At 53.8% G+C, this 10,701-nt stretch overlaps 1 protein-coding gene across 6 annotated transcripts; it reads left to right on the top strand.

Moving 5' to 3' along the window:
* Nucleotides 1-487: 487 nt before the first annotated feature.
* On the top strand, nt 488-8,397 carry Fhl3 (four and a half LIM domains 3). 6 transcript variants are annotated; one of them, XM_063236113.1, is made up of 7 exons: nt 488-675; nt 3,846-3,977; nt 5,541-5,716; nt 5,810-5,984; nt 6,955-7,124; nt 7,202-7,397; nt 7,493-8,397. In XM_063236113.1, exons 3-7 carry the CDS (start codon nt 5,561-5,563, stop codon nt 7,645-7,647), a joined length of 852 nt encoding a protein of 283 aa, XP_063092183.1. In that variant the 5' UTR covers nt 488-675; nt 3,846-3,977; nt 5,541-5,560; the 3' UTR covers nt 7,648-8,397. The 6 variants fall into 6 exon arrangements, with proteins under 6 accessions (XP_063092183.1, XP_012997809.1, XP_012997804.1 ...); XM_013142341.3 differs by lacking the exon at nt 488-675 and adding an exon at nt 1,015-1,152; XM_013142345.3 differs by lacking the exon at nt 488-675 and adding an exon at nt 1,088-1,104.
* The last annotated feature ends 2,304 nt before the right edge of the window (nt 8,398-10,701 follow it).

The following is a 10,701-nucleotide window of genomic DNA, read 5'->3' as shown; positions in this document are numbered from 1 at the left end:
AGGTGTTAGTCCCTGCAGTGGGAGCTTGGGGGAGCTTGGGGTGCGGGGCTCCTCTCTGTGGTCACCGGAATCTCCACTGAGATGCTGAGATTATTTCCACACTTTATTTGTTGTCCCTTGTTTTGCAAACAGCACAGCTGAGGCTTCCCTACCCCCAGCCCCATCGTGGCTACCCAGGCCAAGGCTATTTATTCCTAGTGACAAGTCTGTGGACAGAGGGGGTTGGCCCCAAAGCTCCAGAGGGGCCAGTCTTCCCTGCCAGGCACAGAAAGCCAGAGTTAGAAACTTCTGAAATTCCCCCCACCCCCATAGCACTAGAGCCACCCACACCTTCACATCCCTCCTGAGAAGCCCAAAGGGCATAGGGTCAGGGATTAGGGCTTCCCTAGGTCTCAAAGGTCAAAACTATTCTTGGCCTCCATGGAAACAGGCAGGACTCTTCAGTGCCAGGATGCAGTTGGGAGGTGGCAAGCCAGTTAAAAAGGGTTTCAACACTCAGAATTAGGAAGTAAAGCCTTTTGAAGGTCAAGGCCCTATGTGTGTGGGGAAAGCAGGATCCTCTCTTCACCCCAAATTCCCAGAAAACGCCTTGGTCCCCACTGACAGGATCAAGACAGCAGAGCCAACCACTCCCTCTGTGCTGCTGGACTAAGAAGGCCTCCTTTACTAACTCAGGTTTAGTGGAACCCCTGGGAGCAAACGAGGGTGTGGGGGAGGCAGATGAGGGAGAACACCAGGCCCGAGGGCAGTGGATCCTCAGATGCAACCCAGCCCGCTGGGTCCCGCACGCCGCGCAGCTGGGCTTTGCGTGCGCAGGGAGGGAGAGCAAGGACACCAAGCGCGGCAGGGAGGGGGCGGGACAGGGTCTAGCTGCAGCTAAGGTAAGAGAGCCAGGTTCTGCCGGGCCGGCCGGAGACTGCGCGGGGTTGGGGCGGGGTCTGGCCCCCGCCTCGGGGCTGGGGGGCTGGGGGCGGGGTCCGGGAGCGGGGCGGGCCGGCGCGCACTTCCTTGGAGGGCTGGGGCCGCGCGCCCACTCGCCCACGCGTCCGCTGCAGCCGGCTGCCTAGCCGTGGCGCGCTCGGCCCAGCTCGGCCCGGCCCGCAGGTAGGAGCCGCGGAGGACCCCACCAGCTCCGCGCGCGCCCGCTTCGAGGTGAGCGCCCCGCAGCCCCGGCTCCCGGCGCCAGGGCCCGCCGCGCACTTCGGCCGGGGGCAGCCGCGCTGCCGCCCCGAGCCTGCAGGGTCCTGGCGTCCTCGGCCGAACCGCGGAGAGCGATCGCCCGCGGACGGGACCGGCTGCGCTCCCCGCAGATCAGTGGGGCGGGGGCGGCGAGAGTTGGTCGGGTTAGGGAGACCAAGTTTGAAATTGGAAAGCCAAAGAGAGTTGGAGGGTTGGAAAAACTGAGGCTCCCAAAAAGCCCTGAAGCAGACAGAGACACGAGCGACAGGAGACCAGAGAGACCGTTGAAAGGAGGTCAGAGGCTGGACCTACAGACTTTCTGAGCAGGGACCAGAGGCATGGGGCGGACTAGGGTTTTGTGGAGTGTGTTAAGGAAAAGCATACGTGTAACCCCAGTGACCGAATTGCTAGGGCCTCACCGAGGGCCCTGAGGCTCAAGGCTCCTTAGCCTCGTGCTAAATCCCCCGGGCCTGCCTGCAGACATTCAGAGACAGGAGATAGAGATGCTGAGAGAAGAGGCTTGGATGCCGTGAAGGGGGATGGTGGGACCAACACATTAAGAGTTCAAGGCCTGAGTACGCAGAAATAGGAGATACCCCCAGAATTAAAGACAGCGGCAAAGTGTGCCAGACACGGGGAGGTTGAGCGGTGAGCGGGGAACAGACTGAGCGTTAATGTAGACCGAATGGCCTGGGTATCTTGACATCTCCAAGACAGACCCTGAGAGGGCCAGACCTGGGAGATTGGAAAGCAAGGTAAGGGGAAAACAGACTGAAAGCCAACCAATCGTCCAAGAGGGAGAGGACCCCAGACTTTGAGACTAAGATCAAGAAAGAGCCCCATGCACACAGTGCCATAACACAGCTTTGGCTTATTTTTAAACTCAAATCTTGGACGGCTGCTTTAGCCCTGGGGGACCCAGGGTGAATGAACTGTTCCTCTCCTGTCCCCAGAGCAGCTGCTGGATCTGCTCCCCACCCCCTTTCCCCTAAACTCCTTTGACTTCCAGGCCCCTTGGGGGAGGGAGGAGAAGAACAGAGTTCGGGGTTGGGTTGATGCCCAGTAGCAAGAATAGAGTGGGGGCACTTTGATTTCTCCTCTCAAGTCTCCTGTCAACTCCTGGGCGTTGGGGGAGGGGTCTGTTCTGATCCTGACTCACAGCTGTGAGGCCTGGCCAGGGTCCTCCTGGACAGTGAGGGTTGGGGGGAGGACAGGGTAAGCAGTTGGCATGGGTAGTTGGAAAGGCTTCTGGGTGTCTTCCAGTCACAGAGCTGGCAGCTAAGAAGGAGAGCCAGGCTCTGGTTTATCTCCCATTCCTCTGCCCTTAAAAGCTGACCATCCTCTCTTCTACCATCAAGGAAGCATTTCTAGGGAGAGGGCAGCAGGAAAAGGTCCCAGGCCCAGAGGCCAGAGACCTGACTGTGATACCTGAGGAACTTCAGGCATGCCCCTGCCTGCTCCTGGCTTCCTTATCCCTTGCTGTAAAGTGGGGACCACACTCTGCCCTGCCTGCCTTTATGAGATCTGATGATGTGGTGGTGGGCATGTACTTTTTGAGGGATACAGCAACATACAGGTGTGTGTACCTGTGTATGAGCAATCCCCAACTTACGCTCACTGGAATCAGACTGTTAGAACCATTGCTGTTCCCAAGAGTCTCCTCAGCAAGATCCATGGGCCTGGGATCTCCTGACCTCTCTTTGAGACCACAATATTGTTCAGGTCGCATCCCAGGCCAGCTCCCTCCCTCAGACCTGTCTAAAACCTACAGTCTGACTTCGATATGAGTGGGGGACTCACAGTAAAAATACAAATAGGTTCCATTTACTGAGTACTTATTGTCTTCAGGTGCTTTCTGGAATCGTCCGTTTAAGCCTTGAAAAAAGCTTAGGAGATAGAATTAGCTCAATTACATGGCCACACTAGCTCAGGACATTTAGGTCACTTGCCCAAAGTCATAGAATCCAAACCTGGTTTATATTTTATAGTTTGAACCTCTATACACAGCACACAATTCTGAGTTACAGGCAGCTCACTGACGTGTGTGTGCATGTGTGTGTATGTCGAGGTCAGATGTAGGGATGTGTATGCTGGTGGGGAAGGGGCTAATGGCAACCAGACAGACTCAGCAATCTCCCCTGAACCCTGTCCCACCCCCTTGACTAAAAGTTCGAGGCTGGCTCCCCGCTCAACCTTTCTGTTCCCCACCTTTGCCAGGGAAAGTGGGGGAGGGAGAGGGATGGGCACAAACAGGTGGGCCTTGATAGTGCCCTTCACTCCGACCTCACTAGAGCCTAGCTGAATTGGGGGATGCTGGGAAAGAAACACAAGCCACACCCATTTGAGGTGCCTGTTTCAGAGTGGTGAGTGGCTTCCAGGGGGTAGGCCCGTGACTAGCCTGGGCCTGGAGAGGTGGCTCCTGCACCTAGCCAGGCCAGGAAGGAAAGGACCCAGGGTTCTCCCAGATGGACAAGTGTCTCCTCTCCACCTGCATGGCCCTGTGCTGCTCAGTGGCTGACAGCCCAGGTGGTTCTCAGATGCTGGGCCAGAACAAACCAGGACCTAAGTGGCAGGAAGGGGTACCCTCTACCCTACAGCATAGCTCCTAGCTTAGGAGTCCCCACTCTTAAATGATTCCAGCTCTGTTGGCCTCATACTTTGCCTAGGATATGAACTGAGTGTTCTTCCATTGCATGGAAGAGAAGCTTTGACCTTACAAGCCCTAGAAGTCAGGCCTTCCAAGGTTGGCATGTCTGCTGGTGCCTGAAGTCTGAACTTAAGTCAGAGCTACACTGTTGGTGAGAATCTCCCACTGGGGGCGGTGAGTGGCTGAAAAGAGGAGGGCTTTTCCTTCAGCTTGAGCCAGGGCAGGCTCTGGAGACTGCCGTGGAGTCTGCTGGAGAGGGGAAGTAGATCAGTGGGTTCTTCTGTGTGTCCCTTTAACTGTAGTTGTGAGCACATCCCTTTCCTCTGGGTCCTGCTGATTTCTCTGCACTACCTCATGTCCCAGCCCAGAGAGAGGAGGCTTCATGGTGGAGGAGGCCAGGGCTGGGGAGCTCTGACTTGGGAACTGGAGACAATTGAGCAGCAGAAAGGGCTAGGAACCCCACTTCCCCCCAAGCCCTCCCCCCACTCCCCATGCTCCCGTTCCAGAGGCAGCTGTGTAGATGACCTCATCCCGCAAACATGCTTTGTTCCTGAGAAAATGGAAAGTGTCTGAGGTTTGATGGGGGGCTGGGTGTCTGCCCTAAGAGCTCACAGGGCTCCCCATGTCTTATTCCCCACCCAAGGGGGACCTGACTGGGGAAAAAAGATCCCCTGTGGCTTTTGCTTGCTACGGTGCCTTTCACTCCCCCCCAACCTCTAAAATATCAGAAGAGATGGTGCCAGGCTGCTTCTTCAGGGTCAGGGGATGAGGCTCATATTGCAGGGGCTCTGCAGACACTACAGGGGGTGGAGGATGCCTGGCAGGAGGTGGCAAGGGACACACTGCTCTCAGTCTGTCTCCAGTCCCCCTCTGTCTCCACAGGCATCACATTTTCCCTTTTTCTCCCTGTTGCTGGCAAAACCTGACATCTGGCCATACTGTGCTGCCACAGCTGTTGCAAATGCTACAGCCAAGCCTGTCCAGGATGGTGTGACCAGAGACAACACAAGGGTGAAGAGGAATGAGGGCAGAGGGTCCAGCTGGGGGAAGCTTGACTGTATCCAGCTTGCAGGATTTCCTGCCACTTAAACTTAGGCTGAGCTTCTCCAGGTTTTGTTGCTTGGCTGATTGTCCCGGGAGAGGAGGCCAACCTCTCACACCCAGCCTCCACCAGTCATCAGTCCATTATCCCTATAGCATTCCACTGTTTCTGGATCACGAGGAGGCCAGAACAGCCCATTCTGCCCTCTAATCTCCCAATTCAGCCCGGGATCCTTTATCTACTCCTAGGGTCCCTTCCTGGAAGTCTGAAGGTGAGAGTACTGGCTGTGGGAGGTAGAATGAGTGACTGTCATTCTCCTGCTCCTACCCTGGGGCATTAAGACACAGGGGCAGGAAGTGAGAGGCTGGGGCAGGAAGTGAGTCACCGACCCAGGAAAAGCCCCTTCCCCGCAGATCTGCTAGGCCCTAGATAAGAAAACAACTTCTGCTTCCTGATTTTTTTTCCTGACACCCCCCCCTTTTCCTACCGCTAGAGTCAGACACAGAAATAAATATGCAAGAGACCTGGTTGCCCTTCCCCATCCCCACCTGCTCTGATCTGGTATTTCCTGTGCCTATTCTCTTGTTCTTTTTTGAATTCAAAGTTCTCTTGGCAAAGGCTAGGCTGGGCCTTCTCCGGGTGACCCCTACTCCACCTCATATTCCTAAACAGGGCTCATTTTCATCGCTACCATGGGTGAGCCATTTGACTGTGCAAAATGCAGTGAGTCCCTGTACGGCCGCAAGTATATCCAGACAGACAGTGGCCCCTACTGTGTGCCGTGCTATGACAACACCTTCGCTAACACCTGTGCTGAGTGCCAGCAGCTTATTGGGCATGACTCAAGGGTAAGGACCAGTCCAAACAGGGTTGGGAGTGGGCGGAGGCTGGGGGGAGGGAGCAAAGGCCTAGATGCCAGTACCACTCTGTGCTCCCTGTAGGAGCTCTTCTATGAGGATCGCCACTTCCATGAGGGCTGCTTCCGCTGCTGCCGCTGCCAGCGCTCCCTAGCTGATGAACCCTTCACCTGCCAGGACAATGAGCTGCTCTGCAATGACTGCTACTGCAGTGCCTTCTCTTCACAGTGCTCTGCCTGTGGGGAAACCGTCATGCCTGGTATGTCCCTGGGGGTTCATCCTATGGAGACTGGCATGCCTGGTATCTGTGTAGGGTCTTTGCAGGTCCCTAATACACACATGTGAGCTTGATGTGTAGATACACGGCATGTTTCTAGCAATTTAGTGTGTGCGGGATCAGTTGTGCCTGTATGCTCTTGGGAGCTTAGTGATTGTACATAGGGATTGGCCAGATCTACAAATGAAAGCTTGGCAGGTGCAGAGACTGACAAGCTTGGTACATTTCTAAGAGCTTAGCCTGTACTGGACTTTATGGTATATACTTGGGAGCTTAGCATGTATGGGCTGGCATGCTTTATACATACTTGGGAGCTTAGCATGTGTAATGACCTGCATGTTAGGTACATGTAGGAGCTGAGGGTATACTGAAACTGTTGTGCTTGGCGTACTATGGCTTTGTATGTGAAGAGCTCAAAAAGAGACATTAAAGTTTGCAAGGACCTGCATGCCTAATAGACATGAAAACTTAGCACATGTGGACAGTGTCATGCCTAGAACATGAAAGAGCTTACCATGCACTGAACCGATCATGCCTAGGGCATTAGAACTTTATGTAGGCAGATTTGCTTGTCTGGTATACGTGGGACCATGTGTATATGTTAAACTATCATTTCTGACTTATAAAGCTTAGCATGTACTGAGACAACATACCTATTATGTGGAGACTTGACGTGTGTTAAGATAGACCTATCTGAGACAGAAGGAGACAACATGTGCCAACACCCTCTTGTCTGGTTTTGGGGTCCTAACACATGCTGAGCCATCTTACCATGTCATTGTTTGGGGAGAGGTTAGCATGTAGAGTATACATGGTGGGGGTCTTGCTGCATGTGCATGGACACCATCCTGCTTAGTCTATGGGAGCAGTAGGAACAATCCTGGGGAGGGGAGCAGAGTGGCCTTTAGGTCCTCGGGACACAGCTTCTGAGTGGGTCTCCTGTTCCCCACAGGGTCCCGGAAGCTAGAATATGGAGGCCAGACATGGCATGAGCAGTGCTTCCTGTGCAGCGGTTGTGAGCAGCCGCTGGGCTCCCGCTCCTTTGTGCCCGACAAAGGTGCTCACTACTGCGTGCCCTGCTATGAGAACAAGTTTGCTCCTCGCTGTGCCCGCTGCAGCAAGGTGGGGGCCAGGTCAGCGGGATAGGGGTAAGGCCTGTCATGGGGTGGGAATCCTGCTGATGGGTTCTGCCCCCACAGACGCTGACCCAGGGTGGAGTGACTTACCGTGATCAGCCCTGGCATCGAGAATGCTTGGTCTGCACTGGATGTGAGACACCCCTGGCAGGGCAACAGTTCACCTCTCGGGATGACGATCCCTACTGTGTGGCCTGTTTTGGAGAACTCTTTGCACCTAAGTGCAGCAGCTGCAAGCGCCCCATCACCGGTGGGACAGGTGGGTAGAGTGCAGGCCAGGGCATGGATAATGGTATTGGGTGAGGGGCACGGCTGCCCCTAGATCTACAGAGCTAACTTCCAGCCTCCCTCTAGGACTTGGTGGAGGCAAGTACGTGTCCTTTGAAGATCGGCACTGGCACCACAGCTGCTTCTCCTGTGCACGCTGCTCCACCTCCCTGGTGGGCCAAGGCTTTGTGCCAGAAGGAGACCAAGTGTTGTGCCAGAGCTGCAGCCAGGCAGCACCTTGAGCTAGAGCTCCTGGCCTGGGCGTTCCCAAACCAGGACTCCAGGACTATGGCTCCTTTTCTGAACCACCTCTATAACCCAGCCCCTCCCCAGAATGGGGTTTCCCCTGGGCTCCAGGATTCAGTCTCCTTACTCCAGCATACCCTAGCTGGTATTCCCTCACCCAAGCTCCCAACCTGGACTTCTAAGAAGCATCCACAATTCAGGCAAATTCAGGCTCCCACTCCAACTGTAAAACCCAGCCCTCATCCCTACAGTGTGGATTCCCGTACCAAGCTTCCTTTTCCAATCAGGATCTAGACCACAGCCCTCCAAATGCTGAGGGACTTTGGTCCCCTTAAATCTAGGCTTCTCTGAGGGGCTGGGGATTTAGCTCAGCGGCATAAACGCCTGCCTTGCAAGCAGGCAGTCGGGAGTTCGATCCCCAGTACCGATAAAAAGGAAAAAGACAAAAAAAAAAAAAAAATCTAGGCTTCTCTGCATAGATTATTTTAGGTCTCCTGTGGGTACAGGAGAAGTCCTCTCAGTACTCGGGCTTGGCCCCACCCATACCCCCAGGGCTGGGGTTGTTCCTGCGGTAAATCAGGGGTCTCACTGGTTAAAGGGTCTTAAGGTACAGGATACTGCCCAGTCCGTGTCCATCAAGCATCTTTTATTGTATTTCAGCTCCATTTTGCTCAGACATGGGCAGAGCAGGGGGATTGGCTCAACCCCCTTCCAGATTCTGCAATAAAGCAGTATGAGGAAGCAAAGGTCTGCGTGTGTTTGTGGGGGAGGGGAGGTGCAGGGCGAGGGCTCTACCAGTCCTGAGGAGCCGGTAAGGTGGATGGGACTTGGGGTAGGAAGTCTCCAGGAAGGGGATCCCCCACCCCCACCCCTAACCCGGGGCCAGCCGCTGTCCTTCAGCCTGGCCTGCCTTCTCCGCCCCGGCAGAGGGCTTTTCCTCGAAGGGACAAGGGAGGGACCAGGGGAGGTCCCAGACGCTGGCCGGTGGCAGTGGGTTCTTTGTCTGGTACACATCGCCCCCTCTCCTAACAGCCCAGCCCAAATCCCGCAATGGGAACACGCAGGCCTGCTCCCCAGTCAAGCCCAGACCCTCAGCCCCCTTCCCCCACTTCCCAAGGAACCGCGGGGGCGGCCCGGGATTCGCTCGCGGCCACACGTTTTTTGCCAAAAAAGGCAAGGATGCAGCTGCACGCGCCGCAGGAACATCTGGATCCGATTCCCAGCATGAATGGGTCATGGCCCCGCCCCCCCATGATTCAAGAGCGGGGGCGGGAACGAGCCGGGGAGGCTGTCCAGCGAAGTGGGGAGACTGGGCGGAGCACTGCTCCCCGGCCCTGCGTCGGAAGGCCCCTGCTCCTTCCCCGCGGGCTGCTGGCTGACGCAGCGGGCCGGCTGTCATGGGCAGGTACGTGTGTCCCGGATCACCAGGCCACCTCCCGGGTGGTGACCCAGGCTCCTGTGAGCGAGGCCAGGAAGAAACCACCAGATGCTTTGTACTTTGAGAAATCGTTGTCTACCCCCTCCAGTCTTGGGATATGTATTGTTATCTCCATTTCACAGAGGTGGAGACTCCCATCGTCAGTGCCCGGAGTTACATAGGTAGTCACTGGCACATCCCGGGTTTCTAATCCGCTTTAGGCTGCCTCCTGAGCCCCATTTGACTCAACTTTCTGAGGTCGTGACTGGCATTCCCAGGAAACCTGTATGAACGCCCAACACGGGTGTTCATAATTATATGGTTGCATTTTTGTTGCTCCCACAGGTCTGAGGACGACGGGGCTCACGTGCCTGCCTTGCCCAGCCCTATTCAGCGCCCGGCACTTACTACATGTTCAACAAATACTTGGTTAGGAAGAGCAGTCTAAGCGTAGAAAACAGCTGGTGCAAAGCTTGGAAGCATATGGTACTTGGGGAAGCAACAAGTAATTGTATTTAGAGGAAGTGCCAAGAAAGTAAAATTGCAGGGCAGGCTGGCCCAGGTCCGAAAAAGCCAATCGCCAAGTTAGACAGACCTCACCCACCCCATAAAGCAGCCAATGGGAATTCTAAGCAGGAGCAGGTGAGGGTCTGGGTTTTAGAGAGATCACTGTGTCTGTGCATGAATAATGGAGGATTGAGGGGTAAAATGAGCAGGCTCGCACAGGTGGGGCAGTAATCCAGGCGAGGTGGCCTGAGGCAGGTAGCAGCAACTGAAGGAGAAAAGATTTGGTGTCTGATTTGAGGGAGTACATCTGGAGAAGCATCTAGGGGAAGGGTCTGAGGCTGACTGACACAAGGATGTTGCTCAGGTGTTCTAACTACCCAAATAAAGGAAAGATACACGCAGGTTCGGCACTATATTTCATTTATTTCCATATAAATGTTTTCTAGGTTTAACATTTCAAACCCTATTTATTATTTATTTTATTTTTAGTGCTGGGGACCAAATCCTCACACATGTTAGGCAAGGGCCTGGCACATACTAAGCAAGTGATCTACCACTGAGCTATACCCCAGATCTTCCAGTTTAAAGTTGAAAAAGTAGGGGATGGGGATTTAGCTCAGCGGCATAAACGCCTGCCTTCCAAGTGTGTGATTGTGAGTTGGATCCCTGGTACTGATAAAAAAGAAAAAGACCAAAAAAATCAGTAAATAAAGTTGAAAAAGTAACATGTGTATGTTAAAAAATAAATTAAAAAAAAAACTTCATGCAGTAATATGGTTATGTACAAAGAAAAGTTTCTATGCCAGACCCTCAGAAACAGCTACTGTTTACGTGAATTGGATATCCTTACACAAATAATCTCAGACATATATTTTTACACTGTTCCGTGTATCTAACTTTTTTCATTTTCTGTGGTCATCTTTCCATGAGTTCATAAAGCTTTTTTTAACAGCTTTATTGAGGTTTAATTTACATACCATAAGCTTCATCCATTTTAAATGTATAATTCAATTAATTTTAGAATATTTAACAAAGCTGCATATCCATATTACTAAAATCCAGTTTTAGAACATTCTTTCGCTCATGCCCATTTGTGTCACTTCCAATCTCATCTCCAGTCACAAGC

The sequence above is a fragment of the Cavia porcellus genome, unplaced genomic scaffold, assembly GCF_034190915.1.
Source record: "Cavia porcellus strain 051 isolate PalLab524CR breed Dunkin Hartley unplaced genomic scaffold, mCavPor4.1 scaffold_25, whole genome shotgun sequence".
Classification (NCBI taxonomy): Eukaryota; Metazoa; Chordata; class Mammalia; order Rodentia; family Caviidae; genus Cavia; species Cavia porcellus.
This window is presented reverse-complemented; position numbering and strand designations above follow the sequence as displayed.

What these genes read in the sequence shown, in the direction of transcription:
- Fhl3 (XM_063236113.1), top strand. Translation starts at nt 5,561, where the DNA reads ATGGGTGAGCCATTTGACTGTGCAAAATGCAGTGAGTCCCTGTACGGC. An exon ending in TTATTGGGCATGACTCAAGG is followed by an intron (nt 5,717 to 5,809) that starts GTAAGGACCAGT and finishes TGCTCCCTGTAG; the next exon opens with GAGCTCTTCTATGAGGATCG. An exon ending in TGGGGAAACCGTCATGCCTG is followed by an intron (nt 5,985 to 6,954) that starts GTATGTCCCTGG and finishes TGTTCCCCACAG; the next exon opens with GGTCCCGGAAGCTAGAATAT.